General features: G+C 49.0%; 1 protein-coding gene across 3 annotated transcripts in view; it reads right to left on the bottom strand.

Annotated features, from left to right (window-relative positions):
* Window positions 1-3068: 3068 nt before the first annotated feature.
* Window positions 3069-17804, bottom strand: part of LOC142188108 (uncharacterized) — a 38707-nt gene continuing 23971 nt past the window's right edge. For all 3 annotated transcript variants that reach the window (XM_075261771.1, XM_075261773.1, XM_075261772.1), the window contains 2 exons: window positions 7293-7401; window positions 3069-4464 (listed from right to left, as the gene is read on the bottom strand). In XM_075261771.1, coding sequence (XP_075117872.1) covers window positions 3248-4464; window positions 7293-7401 — 1326 coding nt within the window. In that variant the 3' untranslated portion in view covers window positions 3069-3247. The remainder of the gene's footprint in view (window positions 4465-7292; window positions 7402-17804) is intronic.

Raw genomic sequence — 17804 nt, 5'->3', positions numbered from 1 at the left:
AGTGAATGGCGAGTGCTTGTGTGTACGGCTCTGAAGGAGCAGAGCTAGCCGTACACGCGAGCACATCGTATGCTGGCTCCCATAGAAATGAATGGAACTGCTTTATACGCCGCTGATTCTGAACGTGCTTTACGTTCAGAATAAGCTGGCGTTTACATAGTGTGAATTCACCCTTACTCTGTATACTGTTTGCTTGTGTGTGTGTCTTATTACATTTTCTTTACGAATAGTTCTTTTTGTGTATATTTAATCGTAAAATGTAATAAGCTTGTGCTCGGCTCTAAAATGTCCCTAAAATCCTGACAAGAGAAAATACCACTTCGCTTTGTTACCTTTTCTATGCCAGAGTGTTAGAGATTCACTGTGTAATAGCAGTGGGTGCAGATGAGACTGGTCTCGGTAGGTATATTGATGCCTCGTCGACCAAAAGTGGATATGAAATGAAAGACATTTCTGAGAGAAGTCCTCAGTAGTTGATACCTTTTTTAATGGCTAACTTAAAAAGTTTTTTGATACCATATCGAGCTTTCGAGACTATAGAGGTCTCTTCATCAGGATGGTCTAACACAATGTCTGATGTTAGGCCCTATATATATATATATATATATATATATATATATATATATATATATAAATATATACACACACACAGAGGAGTGGGGTGTTAGATGCAAAATACACTCACCGGCCACTTTCTTAGGTACACCATGCTAGTAACGGGTCGGACCCCCTTTTGCCTTCAGAACTGCCTCAATTCTTGGTGGCATAGATACAACAAGGTGCTGGAAGCATTCCTCAGAGATTTTGGTCCATATTGACATGATGGCATCACACAGTTGCAGTCGCAGATTTGTCGGCTGCACATCCATGATGCGAATCTCCCGTTCCACCACATCCCAAAGATGCTCTATTGGATTGAGATCTGGTGACTGTGGAGGCCATTGGAGTATAGTGAACTCATTGTCATGTTCAAGAAACCAGTCTGAGATGATTCCAGCTTTATGACATGGCATTGCATTATCCTGCTGAAAGTAGCCATCAGATGTTGGGTACATTGTGGTCATAAAGGGATGGACATGGTCAGCAACAATACTCAGGTAGGCTTTGGCTTGCAACGATGCTCAATTGGTACCAAGGGGCCCAAAGAGTGCCAAGAAAATATTCCCCACACCATGACACCACCACCACCAGCCTGAACCGTTACCGATACAAGGCAGGATGGATCCATGCTTTCATGTTGTTGACGCCAAATTCTGACCCTACCATCCGAATGTCGCAGCAGAAATCGAGACTCATCAGACCAGGCAACGTTTTTCCAATCTTCAATTGTCCAATTTCGATGAGCTTGTGCAAATTGTAGCCTCAGTTTCCTGTTCTTAGCTGAAAGGAGTGGCACCCGGTGTGGTCTTCTGCTGCTGTAGCCCATCTGTAGCCTCAAAGTTGGACGTACTGTGCGGCGTTCAGAGATGCTCTTCTGGCTACCTTGGTTGTAACGGGTGGCTATTTGAGTCACTGTTGCCTTTCTATCAGCTCCAACCAGTCTGGCCATTCTCCTCTGACCTCTGGCATCAACAACGCATTTCCGCCTCCCACAGAACTGCCGCTCACTGGATGTTTTTTCTTTTTCGGACCATTCTCTGTAAACCCTAGAGATGGTTGTGCGTGAAAATCCCAGTAGATCAGCAGTTTCTGAAATACTCCGACCAGCCCTTCTGGCACCAACAACCATGCCACGTTCAAAGGCACTCAAATCACCTTTCTTCCCCATACTGATGCTCGGTTTGAACTGCAGGAGATTGTCTTGACCATGTCTACATGCCTAAATGCACTGAGTTGCCGCCATGTGATTGGCTGATTAGAAATTAAGCGTTAACGAGCAGTTGGACAGGTGTACCTAATAAAGTGGCCGGTGAGTGTAGATGGAATACAGAACATGTAAATAAACAGTTTATAAACATATCTATCAGTTCACAGGAAAGTTCTCTGGGTTTGCGGCTTCTTTTGATCAGTGACCTGGTGTCTAGTGGTTATAAAAGGTCATAAAACCCTGGGCCTGATTTAACCCCCATTGGAGAGTGTTGAAGGTCATCATGAGTTTAATCTCCCATATGTGGGGATCCTTTTTGTTTTTAAAATTCCCTCTCAGTACCGGGATCTTCATATCCTGGGTCATATTATGATTTTCATTGCAGAAGTGTTTTGGCACAGGGAGGTCCATGGTACAAGGATATTTTTTCTTACCAAAAGTGGTGGTAGCTTCTTGAGTGGATGGTGGAGTCTTTTCACTCCTTTGTAGCCTATTGTGATAGGTTATTGTGGAAATGGAGGTCTCCCTTTAAATTGTGTGTGTGTCAGTAGATCAGTGGTTAGCTCTACAGCCTTGCAGTGCTGCAGTCTTGGGTTCCAATCCAATCAAGGATGACATCTGCAAGGAGTTTGTATGTTTTTTCCATGTTTAGTGGTTTCCTCCCACACTCCAAGGACAGACTATTCGGGAATCTAGATTGTGAGCCTTTTCAGGAGGAGGAATTTGAGTCAGTTTTCTGACCAAATTCCTGACCAAAAAACTGTGTGTGAACAGTGACTGAATGTCTGTAAAGCGCGGCGGAATAGGATGGTGATATACAAGCAAAATAAATATATTGTGTGTCTGGAGGGTTGTTGAATCACTGACGGTGGTATTTCAGCTTCATGGCTGTGACAGTAGACAAGGATCTTCTTTTCTTCCTTGTATCCACAAGACTTCCTCAATAGATTCTGGTCACATGAAGTAAACTCAGGTAAATATAATCTGAATGTATGGCATATCCAGGCTGCTTGCACTCAAACATTTTTTTTTAGTTGCTGTGTAATCCGTATATCCTGTAAACCTTTTTTGCAAATTTTGTACATTTAAACACTTTTGTGTTTTCAGACTTGGATAAGTCAACAGGGTAAAAGCTGTACACGATGGCCGACTCCTCTGCTATAGCCTGGTGCACCCTCCCTGCCACACCGTAAATGTATAGTATAGTGCAAAAAAAGAGATTAATATGCCTAAATTACCTTATGGGATAAACAGATCTTGATGGGGTATTTTTATTTTCATTAATAATCTTTTATTACTATTTTTAAACATGCAAGATCAAAATACAATCAGGTAGAAGAAACACAATATAAGAGAAGAGGGCAGGGACCAAGTGATCAGAAGCTTATTCAATGTGTAAAAGAATAGAAAGTTAGAACTTAGACCATAACATTTCCATAGTCAATGAAGCCTTGCAATATGATCTCTCAGTTTGGCTTTAGTAATAAAACATTTGCTACATTCTGAACAGGAATATGGCTTCTCTCCTGTGTGAATTCTCACATGTGTAGCAAAACTTGATCTATCTGTAAAGCACTTTCCACATACTGAACATGAATATGGCTTCTCTCCTGTGTGACTTCTCACATGAGTAATAAGACTTGATTTATCTGTAAAGCATTTCCCACATAGTGAGCATGAATACGGCTTCTCTCCTGTGTGACTTCGCTCATGTCTAACAAGATGTGATTTATTTGTAAAACATTTTCCACATTCTGAACATGAATATGGCTTCTCTCCTGTGTGACTTCGCTTATGTCTAACAAGATGTGACTTATGTGTAAAACTTTTCTCACATTCTGTACATGAATATGGCTTCTCTCCTGTGTGACTTCTCTCATGTATAACAAGAGTTGATTTATCAGTAAAACATTTTCCACATAGTGCACATGAATATGGCTTTTCTCCTGTGTGACTTCTCTCATGTCTAACAAGATGTGATTTATCTGTAAAACATTTTCCACATAGTGCACATGAATATGGCTTCTCCCCTGTGTGACGCCTTTCATGTATAACAAGTCTTGATGTATTTATAAAACATTTTCCACATAGTGAACATGAATATGGCTTCTCTCCTGTGTGACTTCTTTCATGTATAATAAGATGGGATTTTTGTGTAAAACACTTCCCACATTCAGAACATGTAAACGGTTTTTCCCCTGTGTGAATTCTTTGATGATCCCTAAGTTTGGCTTTAGTAATAAAATATTTTCCACATTCTAAACATGGAAATGGCTTTTCACCTGTGTGAATTCTCTCATGTCTAACAAGATGTGATTTTGAAATAAAACTTCTTCCACATTCTGAACATGAATATGGCTTCTCTCCTGTGTGAATTCTTCTGTGCGTGAAAAGACCTGAACTTTGTGTAAACTGTTTTCCACACTCACCACATTCAAACTTTTTACCCATTTTTACATATGTACTTGTGCTCACAATCGCTGATTGGTCAGAAGGTTCTTCACGTTTATGAGGATTATATAATATAGCTGCATTGTGAAGTGTTAAATTAGGGGTAATGAGGTTTTCTCCTGAGGAGCGCTCCATCAAAGCTTCATTTTCTCCATTATCCTTTACTGATAACATGAAGTTTTCCTCAGAGATCGCACTGGGATTTTCTGTGGAAAATGGATTGTGATTTTTTTTTTTTTAAACCTTTAATGTAGACAAATTTATAATATTCATACTTTATTTACCCTTTAAAGTAGCAGAAAAATCGCTTCTAAACCCCTTATATTCTGCTGTCAGGGGTGATACTGACACCCTGCATACACTATTTTCCCCTGTGAAAGTCACCCATAATGTACAGATTGACAAGTTCTGGTGTGAGCCACAGGTGAAAATGGGTGCCATGACACGTGTGGATTTCCAGGCCATGCTCTCAGCTTTTCTTGAAAAGGAAAACATGAATCTAGAAAACACTTTATCATAAAATCACAATACACTGTTGAATATTGATATTCTAGTCAGGGTGAATTAGGGGTGCTGACTCTAGTGTCAAAATATTAGACACTTCCACACTGACAAAGGTCATATGCCTCGGCCACGGACTGACATTTAATCATGTCATAATTCTAACACAAAGCCTTCCATGTTTCTCCACACTCTGAACATGAATATGGCTTCTCACCTGTGTGAATTCATTTATATCTATCAAAATGTGATTTATAGAACAAACTCAATGCAACAACCACACCCGCATTTCAATAAAACATTGTGATTTGGATATTTTGCTTTGGATTTTATTGGCTGATTTAGCATAGAGTAGTCAGGGAGGTGGTTTGCACTTTATAGGCGTTATCGTATATCCTTCCCTTACTCTCTTGGTAACCTATGACTTTGTATTTTTAGATCCTATTGTGGGCAATGTTTACATTGAGAGATATTATAATACTGCACGCTCACCTGTATCATTTTGGTGTTGCTGGCACTTTAACCTCACGGTTTCCCTGTTATTTATGTGTATGATTTTGTCTTCATGTGTCCTTATAATTTTAACATTGGATACAAAATAAACTGCTAATGTTTTATTGAAATGCGGGTGTGGTTGTTGCTTTGAGTTTGTTCTATATATATGTTTTGACAAAATGTGATTTATGTGTAAGACTTTTCTCATATTCTGTACATAAATCCGGTTCATCTCTGATGATCCCTAAGTTCATAATGAGGTTTAATTATGCAGTTGTCAAACTTTCTCCAACAAAGCCTTCCATGCGAGGAGACTTACCTGGGGACAAGAGCTGTAGAGCATACTCCATGTTACCTTCAGTGATTAGAGCATCAAGGGCCCAGTCCTGCACATCTGAAAGACACCGCAGAGAGGACCGGTCAAGAACAGTTCAAACCTCAATGGAGACTCGTAAAATTTACAGCTAATCAGGTTTTATAGAAATATTTAAAAATTATTGACATATTGAGACTTATTGCACAACCAAAGAGAAAACCTGCGAGCTTATATTGTCATGTAGTAGAAAATAGTCTTTCAAAGAGGTATTCCCATCTCAAGGATCATATTCAGACTTGTAGCTTAGGCTAACGGAAGTGTTTTACCAAATACACTGCTTTCTCTGTCTTGCCTTGTTTGCAGATAGGGTTAAATCTTTGTACTCAGTGTTTAGAGTTAGTTGCTTAGGTCACAGACCTGTTCTCAGGTCCTAAAGATGACTCAGTCCCTGCTTTCAGCCATCCATATTCTCTTCTCCAGTTATTGAGCCCTGATAAACCCCAGTAAAGGTTCTTGAGCAGTGATCCTGGTATCTGTGTATTATCAGCAGGAACAAGAAATCCTGAGATGAGAAAACCCCTTTGAGAGTTTCTGCTCATTTCTAATGCAACGGCTCTAACATCACCTTTTCAGTTTCCACAAGGTTTTGGCTGTTGGATAATTATTGGACCATGGTCTGACCACACTATTCTTTTATCAGTTCTTTATATACCAAATTGATTAGCTTGTCATTAAAGAAAACAAATAATCTCTTAAAAGGATAAGTTCAGTCCTGACCACTGGAGAGAGAGTAGCATTCTTACCCTTGGGTCCCTCTTCTGCACGAAAGCTCACTGAGTAGGATGGGTGACCTCATAGAATTAAGAGATGGGACACAAGTGGTGCTGAAGATGTGCCCTGAGTGCACCAACCGCCTCATTTACATATCACTTCAACATTACTTTTCTCCAAAACTACAAAACTGCTATACATCATATACGTCTGTTGTTTATCCCTGCAATGTGCTGTGTACAATGGTGCTAGCAGATGAATAGACTTGAAGGAGGTGATAGACCCCTTTTATGTCTGGAATACACAGCAACAGTTTTAAGGTAACAAGAACCCCTTTTTCAAGCCAAATGTGATGTGTAATTTAGCTTGAAAAGGGGTTTTCACCCAGAAATGTGTCGCTGCGCATTCAACACTTACTCTAACAAGTCATAGAAAACGGATGAGTAAAAGCAATAACATTATTGTAGCGTAAAGCAACACATGTCAGATTTACCCTAAAACTGGGCTATGTCTACCAGGCCAAACCTGGCTTTATCCTCAGGGGTGAGGGTGGGTTCACACCTGCGCCGCCTGTTCCCCAGTTTTGTCACAGAGAGGCAGAAGACGCACAGAGGGGGGTCACTTTTGCAAACCCATTCAAGTGAATGGGTTTGAAAACTGACCGCCAGGTTTCCGTCCCCTGTCCAGTTTCTTGGGACAGAAGACGGAAACCTGCCGGATAAGCTAAAGCGGAGACCAGGCGCAGGTGTGAACCCGACCTTACATGGCTGGGTTTGGTTTTTCCAATGAACATGGCCATTAAGCAGGAGTTTGGCAATTGTAAGTGGAGTATCTACTCCAGTCCATATGAGACACCTGGGCAGCATATAGTCTAGAGCGATGTAAAAAGGCAGCACTCCAGGATAATGACCCAACGTGGCTGCTGTTTTACAGCCCTTTCAATTTATATACCTGTGGTAACACCTCCTGGAATCTCCTCCTCCACTTCCCTCTTACACAGGTGATGGCCCCTCATCCTCTCTTCTTCAGCCTCCGCTTTAATATCAGTCACATCTTCTCCCTGATTGGTCAGAGGTCACAAGTCAGTCCAATACAGCAGAAATACAGGAGGAAAATCTACCAGATCAATATAAGGAGCGGCGAGCTCCACCCCCTATATAGATGTACCCCAGGACTCAGCAGCGCCATCTACCTGCTGACTGTCTGGTACATGTATGAGTACAGGAGCTCCACCCCCTATATAGATGTACCCCAGGACTCAGCAGCGCCATCTACCTGCTGACTGTCTGGTACATGTATGAGTACAGGAGCTCCACCCCCTATATAGATGTACCCCAGGACTCAGCAGCGCCATCTACCTGCTGACTGTCTGGTACATGTATGAGTGCAGGAGCTCCACCCCCTATATAGATGTACCCCAGGACTCAGCAGCGCCATCTACCTGCTGACTGTCTGGTACATGTATGAGTGCAGGAGCTCCACCCCCTATATAGATGTACCCCAGGACTCAGCAGCGCCCCCTACCTGCTGACTGTCTGGTACATGTATGAGTACAGGAGCTCCACCCCCTATATAGATGTACCCCAGGACTCAGCAGCGCCATCTACCTGCTGACTGTCTGGTACATGTATGAGTACAGGAGCGGCGAGCTCCACCCCCTATATAGATGTACCCCAGGACTCAGCAGCGCCATCTACCTGCTGACTGTCTGGTACATGTATGAGTGCAGGAGCGGCGAGCTCCACCCCCTATATAGATGTACCCCAGGACTCAGCAGCGCCATCTACCTGCTGACTGTCTGGTACATGTATGAGTACAGGAGCTCCACCCCCTATATAGATGTACCCCAGGACTCAGCAGCGCCCCCTACCTGCTGACTGTCTGGTACATGTATGAGTGCAGGAGGGGCGAGCTCCACCCCCTATATAGATGTACCCCAGGACTCAGCAGCGCCATCTACCTGCTGACTGTCTGGTACATGTATGAGTACAGGAGCTCCACCCCCTATATAGATGTACCCCAGGACTCAACAGCGCCATCTACCTGCTGACTGTCTGGTACATGTATGAGTACAGGAGCGGCGAGCTCCACCCCCTATATAGATGTACCCCAGGACTCAGCAGCGCCATCTACCTGCTGACTGTCTGGTACATGTATGAGTGCAGGAGCGGCGAGCTCCACCCCCTATATAGATGTACCCCAGGACTCAGCAGCGCCATCTACCTGCTGACTGTCTGGTACATGTATGAGTGCAGGAGCGGCGAGCTCCACCCCCTATATAGATGTACTCCAGGACTCAGCAGCGCCATCTACCTGCTGACTGTCTGGTACATGTATGAGTGCAGGAGCTCCACCCCCTATATAGATGTACCCCAGGACTCAGCAGCGCCATCTACCTGCTGACTGTCTGGTACATGTATGAGTGCAGGAGCGGCGAGCTCCACCCCCTATATAGATGTACCCCAGGACTCAGCAGCGCCATCTACCTGCTGACTGTCTGGTACATGTATGAGTGCAGGAGCTCCACCCCCTATATAGATGTACCCCAGGACTCAGCAGCGCCATCTACCTGCTGACTGTCTGGTACATGTATGAGTACAGGAGCTCCACCCCCTATATAGATGTACCCCAGGACTCAGCAGCGCCCCCTACCTGCTGACTGTCTGGTACATGTATGAGTACAGGAGCTCCACCCCCTATATAGATGTACCCCAGGACTCAGCAGCGCCATCTACCTGCTGACTGTCTGGTACATGTATGAGTACAGGAGCTCCACCCCCTATATAGATGTACCCCAGGACTCAGCAGCGCCCCCTACCTGCTGACTGTCTGGTACATGTATGAGTACAGGAGCTCCACCCCCTATATAGATGTACCCCAGGACTCAGCAGCGCCATCTACCTGCTGACTGTCTGGTACATGTATGAGTGCAGGAGCTCCACCCCCTATATAGATGTACCCCAGGACTCAGCAGCGCCATCTACCTGCTGACTGTCTGGTACATGTATGAGTGCAGGAGCGGCGAGCTCCACCCCCTATATAGATGTACCCCAGGACTCAGCAGCGCCATCTACCTGCTGACTGTCTGGTACATGTATGAGTACAGGAGCGGCGAGCTCCACCCCCTATATAGATTTACCCCAGGACTCAGCAGCGCCATCTACCTGCTGACTGTCTGGTACATGTATGAGTACAGGAGCGGCGAGCTCCACCCCCTATATAGATGTGCCCCAGGACTCAGCAGCGCCATCTACCTGCTGACTGTCTGGTACATGTATGAGTGCAGGAGCTCCACCCCCTATATAGATGTACCCCAGGACTCAGCAGCGCCATCTACCTGCTGACTGTCTGGTACATGTATGAGTGCAGGAGCAGCGAGCTCCACCCCCTATATAGATGTACCCCAGGACTCAGCAGCGCCATCTACCTGCTGACTGTCTGGTACATATATGAGTGCAGGAGCGGTGAGCTCCACCCCCTATGTAGATGTGCCCCAGGATTCAGCAGCGCCATCTACCTGCTGACTGTCTGGTACATGTATGAGTGCAGGAGCAGCGAGCTCCACCCCCTATATAGATGTACCCCAGGACTCAGCAGCGCCATCTACCTGCTGACTGTCTGGTACATGTATGAGTGCAGGAGCTCCACCCCCTATATAGATGTGCCCCAGGACTCAGCAGCGCCATCTACCTGCTGACTGTCTGGTACATGTATGAGTACAGGAGCGGCGAGCTCCACCCCCTATATAGATGTACTCCAGGACTCAGCAGCGCCATCTACCTGCTGACTGTCTGGTACATGTATGAGTGCAGGAGCTCCACCCCCTATATAGATGTGCCCCAGGACTCAGCAGCGCCCCCTACCTGCTGACTGTCTGGTACATGTATGAGTACAGGAGCGGCGAGCTCCACCCCCTATATAGATGTACCCCAGGACTCAGCAGCGCCCCCTACCTGCTGACTGTCTGGTACATGTATGAGTACAGGAGCTCCACCCCCTATATAGATGTACCCCAGGACTCAGCAGCGCCATCTACCTGCTGACTGTCTGGTACATGTATGAGTACAGGAGCTCCACCCCCTATATAGATGTACCCCAGGACTCAGCAGCGCCCCCTACCTGCTGACTGTCTGGTACATGTATGAGTGCAGGAGGGGCGAGCTCCACCCCCTATATAGATGTACCCCAGGACTCAGCAGCGCCATCTACCTGCTGACTGTCTGGTACATGTATGAGTACAGGAGCTCCACCCCCTATATAGATGTACCCCAGGACTCAGCAGCGCCATCTACCTGCTGACTGTCTGGTACATGTATGAGTACAGGAGCGGCGAGCTCCACCCCCTATATAGATGTGCCCCAGGACTCAGCAGCGCCATCTACCTGCTGACTGTCTGGTACATGTATGAGTGCAGGAGCAGCGAGCTCCACCCCCTATATAGATGTACCCCAGGACTCAGCAGCGCCATCTACCTGCTGACTGTCTGGTACATGTATGAGTACAGGAGCGGTGAGCTCCACCCCCTATATAGATGTACCCCAGGACTCAGCAGCGCCATCTACCTGCTGACTGTCTGGTACATGTATGAGTACAGGAGATCCACCCCCTATATAGATGTACCCCAGGACTCAGCAGCGCCCCCTACCTGCTGACTGTCTGGTACATGTATGAGTACAGGAGCTCCACCCCCTATATAGATGTACCCCAGGACTCAGCAGCGCCATCTACCTGCTGACTGTCTGGTACATGTATGAGTGCAGGAGCTCCACCCCCTATATAGATGTACCCCAGGACTCAGCAGCGCCATCTACCTGCTGACTGTCTGGTACATGTATGAGTGCAGGAGCGGCGAGCTCCACCCCCTATATAGATGTACCCCAGGACTCAGCAGCGCCATCTACCTGCTGACTGTCTGGTACATGTATGAGTACAGGAGCGGCGAGCTCCACCCCCTATATAGATTTACCCCAGGACTCAGCAGCGCCATCTACCTGCTGACTGTCTGGTACATGTATGAGTACAGGAGCGGCGAGCTCCACCCCCTATATAGATGTGCCCCAGGACTCAGCAGCGCCATCTACCTGCTGACTGTCTGGTACATGTATGAGTGCAGGAGCTCCACCCCCTATATAGATGTACCCCAGGACTCAGCAGCGCCTCCTACCTGCTGACTGTCTGGTACATGTATGAGTGCAGGAGCAGCGAGCTCCACCCCCTATATAGATGTACCCCAGGACTCAGCAGCGCCATCTACCTGCTGACTGTCTGGTACATATATGAGTGCAGGAGCGGTGAGCTCCACCCCCTATATAGATGTGCCCCAGGATTCAGCAGCGCCATCTACCTGCTGACTGTCTGGTACATGTATGAGTGCAGGAGCAGCGAGCTCCACCCCCTATATAGATGTACCCCAGGACTCAGCAGCGCCATCTACCTGCTGACTGTCTGGTACATGTATGAGTGCAGGAGCTCCACCCCCTATATAGATGTGCCCCAGGACTCAGCAGCGCCATCTACCTGCTGACTGTCTGGTACATGTATGAGTACAGGAGCGGCGAGCTCCACCCCCTATATAGATGTACCCCAGGACTCAGCAGCGCCATCTACCTGCTGACTGTCTGCTACATGTATGAGTGCAGGAGCTCCGCCCCCTATATAGATGTACCCCAGGACTCAGCAGCGCCATCTACCTGCTGACTGTCTGCTACATGTATGAGTGCAGGAGCTCCACCCCCTATATAGATGTGCCCCAGGACTCAGCAGCGCCATCTACCTGCTGACTGTCTGGTACATGTATGAGTACAGGAGCGGCGAGCTCCACCCCCTATATAGATGTACCCCAGGACTCAGCAGCGCCATCTACCTGCTGACTGTCTGGTACATGTATGAGTACAGGAGCGGCGAGCTCCACCCCCTATATAGATGTACCCCAGGACTCAGCAGCGCCATCTACCTGCTGACTGTCTGGTACATGTATGAGTACAGGAGCTCCACCCCCTATATCGATGTACCCCAGGACTCAGCAGCGCCATCTACCTGCTGACTGTTTGGTACATGTATGAGTGCAGCAGCGGTGAGCTCCACCCCCTATATAGATGTACCCCAGGACTCAGCAGCGCCATCTACCTGCTGACTGTCTGGTACATGTATGAGTACAGGAGCTCCACCCCCTATATAGATGTTCCCCAGGACTCAGCAGTGCCATCTACCTGCTGACTGTCTGGTACATGTATGAGTGCAGGAGCTCCACCCCCTATATAGATGTACCCCAGGACTCAGCAGCGCCATCTACCTGCTGACTGTCTGGTACATGTATGAGTACAGGAGCTCCACCCCCTATATAGATGTACCCCAGGACTCAGCAGCGCCCCCTACCTGCTGACTGTCTGGTACATGTATGAGTGCAGGAGGGGCGAGCTCCACCCCCTATATAGATGTACCCCAGGACTCAGCAGCGCCATCTACCTGCTGACTGTCTGGTACATGTATGAGTACAGGAGCGGCGAGCTCCACCCCCTATATAGATGTACCCCAGGACTCAGCAGCGCCATCTACCTGCTGACTGTCTGCTACATGTATGAGTGCAGGAGCTCCGCCCCCTATATAGATGTACCCCAGGACTCAGCAGCGCCATCTACCTGCTGACTGTCTGCTACATGTATGAGTGCAGGAGCTCCACCCCCTATATAGATGTGCCCCAGGACTCAGCAGCGCCATCTACCTGCTGACTGTCTGGTACATGTATGAGTACAGGAGCGGCGAGCTCCACCCCCTATATAGATGTACCCCAGGACTCAGCAGCGCCATCTACCTGCTGACTGTCTGGTACATGTATGAGTACAGGAGCGGCGAGCTCCACCCCCTATATAGATGTACCCCAGGACTCAGCAGCGCCATCTACCTGCTGACTGTCTGGTACATGTATGAGTACAGGAGCTCCACCCCCTATATCGATGTACCCCAGGACTCAGCAGCGCCATCTACCTGCTGACTGTTTGGTACATGTATGAGTGCAGCAGCGGTGAGCTCCACCCCCTATATAGATGTACCCCAGGACTCAGCAGCGCCATCTACCTGCTGACTGTCTGGTACATGTATGAGTACAGGAGCTCCACCCCCTATATAGATGTTCCCCAGGACTCAGCAGTGCCATCTACCTGCTGACTGTCTGGTACATGTATGAGTGCAGGAGCTCCACCCCCTATATAGATGTACCCCAGGACTCAGCAGCGCCATCTACCTGCTGACTGTCTGGTACATGTATGAGTACAGGAGCTCCACCCCCTATATAGATGTACCCCAGGACTCAGCAGCGCCCCCTACCTGCTGACTGTCTGGTACATGTATGAGTGCAGGAGGGGCGAGCTCCACCCCCTATATAGATGTACCCCAGGACTCAGCAGCGCCATCTACCTGCTGACTGTCTGGTACATGTATGAGTGCAGGAGCGGTGAGCTCCACCCCCTATATAGATGTACCCCAGGACTCAGCAGCGCCATCTACCTGCTGACTGTCTGGTACATGTATGAGTACAGGAGCTCCACCCCCTATATAGATGTACCCCAGGACTCAGCAGCGCCATCTACCTGCTGACTGTCTGGTACATGTATGAGTACAGGAGCGGCGAGCTCCACCCCCTATATAGATGTACTCCAGGACTCAGCAGCGCCATCTACCTGCTGACTGTCTGGTACATGTATGAGTGCAGGAGCTCCACCCCCTATATAGATGTACCCCAGGACTCAGCAGCGCCATCTACCTGCTGACTGTCTGGTACATGTATGAGTGCAGGAGCAGCGAGCTCCACCCCCTATATAGATGTACCCCAGGACTCAGCAGCGCCATTTACCTGCTGACTGTCTGGTACATGTATGAGTACAGGAGCAGCGAGCTCCACCCCCTATATAGATGTACCCCAGGACTCAGCAGCGCCATCTACCTGCTGACTGTCTGGTACATGTATGAGTACAGGAGCAGCGAGCTCCACCCCCTATATAGATGTACCCCAGGACTCAGCAGCGCCATCTACCTGCTGACTGTCTGGTACATGTATGAGTGCAGGAGCTCCTCCCCCTATATAGATGTACCCCAGGACTCAGCAGCGCCATCTACCTGCTGACTGTCTGGTACATGTATGAGTGCAGGAGCGGTGAGCTCCACCCCCTATATAGATGTGCCCCAGGATTCAGCAGCGCCCCCTACCTGCTGACTGTCTGGTACATGTATGAGTACAGGAGCTCCACCCCCTATATAGATGTACCCCAGGACTCAGCAGCGCCATCTACCTGCTGACTGTCTGGTACATGTATGAGTACAGGAGCTCCACCCCCTATATAGATGTACCCCAGGACTCAGCAGCGCCCCCTACCTGCTGACTGTCTGGTACATGTATGAGTGCAGGAGGGGCGAGCTCCACCCCCTATATAGATGTACCGCAGGACTCAGCAGCGCCATCTACCTGCTGACTGTCTGGTACATGTATGAGTACAGGAGCTCCACCCCCTATATAGATGTACCCCAGGACTCAGCAGCGCCATCTACCTGCTGACTGTCTGGTACATGTATGAGTACAGGAGCGGCGAGCTCCACCCCCTATATAGATGTACTCCAGGACTCAGCAGCGCCATCTACCTGCTGACTGTCCGGTACATGTATGAGTACAGGAGCGGTCAGCTCCACCCCCTATATAGATTTACCCCAGGACTCAGCAGCGCCATCTACCTGCTGACTGTCTGGTACATGTATGAGTACAGGAGCGGCGAGCTCCACCCCCTATATAGATGTGCCCCAGGACTCAGCAGCGCCATCTACCTGCTGACTGTCTAGTACATGTATGAGTGCAGGAGCTCCACCCCCTATATAGATGTACCCCAGGACTCAGCAGCGCCATCTACCTGCTGACTGTCTGGTACATGTATGAGTGCAGGAGCTCCACCCCCTATATAGATGTGCCCCAGGAATCAGCAGCGCCATCTACCTGCTGACTGTCTGGTACATGTATGAGTGCAGGAGCGGTGAGCTCCACCCCCTATATAGATGTGCCCCAGGACTCAGCAGCGCCATCTACCTGCTGACTGTCTGGTACATGTATGAGTGCAGGAGCAGCGAGCTCCACCCCCTATATAGATGTACCCCAGGACTCAGCAGCGCCCCCTACCTGCTGACTGTCTGGTACATGTATGAGTACAGGAGCTCCACCCCCTATATAGATGTACCCCAGGACTCAGCAGCGCCCCCTACCTGCTGACTGTCTGGTACATGTATGAGTGCAGGAGGGGCGAGCTCCACCCCCTATATAGATGTACCCCAGGACTCAGCAGCGCCATCTACCTGCTGACTGTCTGGTACATGTATGAGTACAGGAGCTCCACCCCCTATATAGATGTACCCCAGGACTCAGCAGCGCCATCTACCTGCTGACTGTCTGGTACATGTATGAGTACAGGAGCGGCGAGCTCCACCCCCTATATAGATGTGCCCCAGGACTCAGCAGCGCCATCTACCTGCTGACTGTCTGGTACATGTATGAGTGCAGGAGCGGCGAGCTCCACCCCCTATATAGATGTACCCCAGGACTCAGCAGCGCCATCTACCTGCTGACTGTCTGGTACATGTATGAGTGCAGGAGCAGCGACCTCCACCCCCTATATAGATGTACCCCAGGACTCAGCAGCGCCATCTACCTGCTGACTGTCTGGTACATGTATGAGTACAGGAGCGGTGAGCTCCACCCCCTATATAGATGTACCCCAGGACTCAGCAGCGCCATCTACCTGCTGACTGTCTGGTACATGTATGAGTACAGGAGCTCCACCCCCTATATAGATGTACCCCAGGACTCAGCAGCGCCCCCTACCTGCTGACTGTCTGGTACATGTATGAGTACAGGAGCTCCACCCCCTATATAGATGTACCCCAGGACTCAGCAGCGCCATCTACCTGCTGACTGTCTGGTACATGTATGAGTGCAGGAGCTCCACCCCCTATATAGATGTACCCCAGGACTCAGCAGCGCCATCTACCTGCTGACTGTCTGGTACATGTATGAGTACAGGAGCTCCACCCCCTATATAGATGTACCCCAGGACTCAGCAGCGCCATCTACCTGCTGACTGTCTGGTACATGCATGAGTGCAGGAGCGGCGAGCTCCACCCCCTATATAGATGTACCCCAGGACTCAGCAGCGCCATCTACCTGCTGACTGTCTGGTACATGTATGAGTACAGGAGCGGCGAGCTCCACCCCCTATATAGATTTACCCCAGGACTCAGCAGCGCCATCTACCTGCTGACTGTCTGGTACATGTATGAGTACAGGAGCGGCGAGCTCCACCCCCTATATAGATGTGCCCCAGGACTCAGCAGCGCCATCTACCTGCTGACTGTCTGGTACATGTATGAGTGCAGGAGCTCCACCCCCTATATAGATGTACCCCAGGACTCAGCAGCGCCATCTACCTGCTGACTGTCTGGTACATGTATGAGTGCAGGAGCAGCGAGCTCCACCCCCTATATAGATGTACCCCAGGACTCAGCAGCGCCATCTACCTGCTGACTGTCTGGTACATATATGAGTGCAGGAGCGGTGAGCTCCACCCCCTATATAGATGTGCCCCAGGATTCAGCAGCGCCATCTACCTGCTGACTGTCTGGTACATGTATGAGTGCAGGAGCAGCGAGCTCCACCCCCTATATAGATGTACCCCAGGACTCAGCAGCGCCATCTACCTGCTGACTGTCTGGTACATGTATGAGTGCAGGAGCTCCACCCCCTATATAGATGTGCCCCAGGACTCAGCAGCGCCATCTACCTGCTGACTGTCTGGTACATGTATGAGTACAGGAGCGGCGAGCTCCACCCCCTATATAGATGTACCCCAGGACTCAGCAGCGCCATCTACCTGCTGACTGTCTGCTACATGTATGAATGCAGGAGCTCCGCCCCCTATATAGATGTACCCCAGGACTCAGCAGCGCCATCTACCTGCTGACTGTCTGCTACATGTATGAGTGCAGGAGCTCCACCCCCTATATAGATGTGCCCCAGGACTCAGCAGCGCCATCTACCTGCTGACTGTCTGGTACATGTATGAGTGCAGGAGGGGCGAGCTCCACCCCCTATATAGATGTACCCCAGGACTCAGCAGCGCCATCTACCTGCTGACTGTCTGGTACATGTATGAGTACAGGAGCGGCGAGCTCCACCCCCTATATAGATGTACCCCAGGACTCAGCAGCGCCATCTACCTGCTGACTGTCTGGTACATGTATGAGTACAGGAGCTCCACCCCCTATATCGATGTACCCCAGGACTCAGCAGCGCCATCTACCTGCTGACTGTTTGGTACATGTATGAGTGCAGCAGCGGTGAGCTCCACCCCCTATATAGATGTACCCCAGGACTCAGCAGCGCCATCTACCTGCTGACTGTCTGGTACATGTATGAGTACAGGAGCTCCACCC

Source organism: Leptodactylus fuscus, unplaced genomic scaffold (assembly GCF_031893055.1).
Source record: "Leptodactylus fuscus isolate aLepFus1 unplaced genomic scaffold, aLepFus1.hap2 HAP2_SCAFFOLD_372, whole genome shotgun sequence".
NCBI classification, from domain to species: Eukaryota; Metazoa; Chordata; class Amphibia; order Anura; family Leptodactylidae; genus Leptodactylus; species Leptodactylus fuscus.
This window is presented reverse-complemented; position numbering and strand designations above follow the sequence as displayed.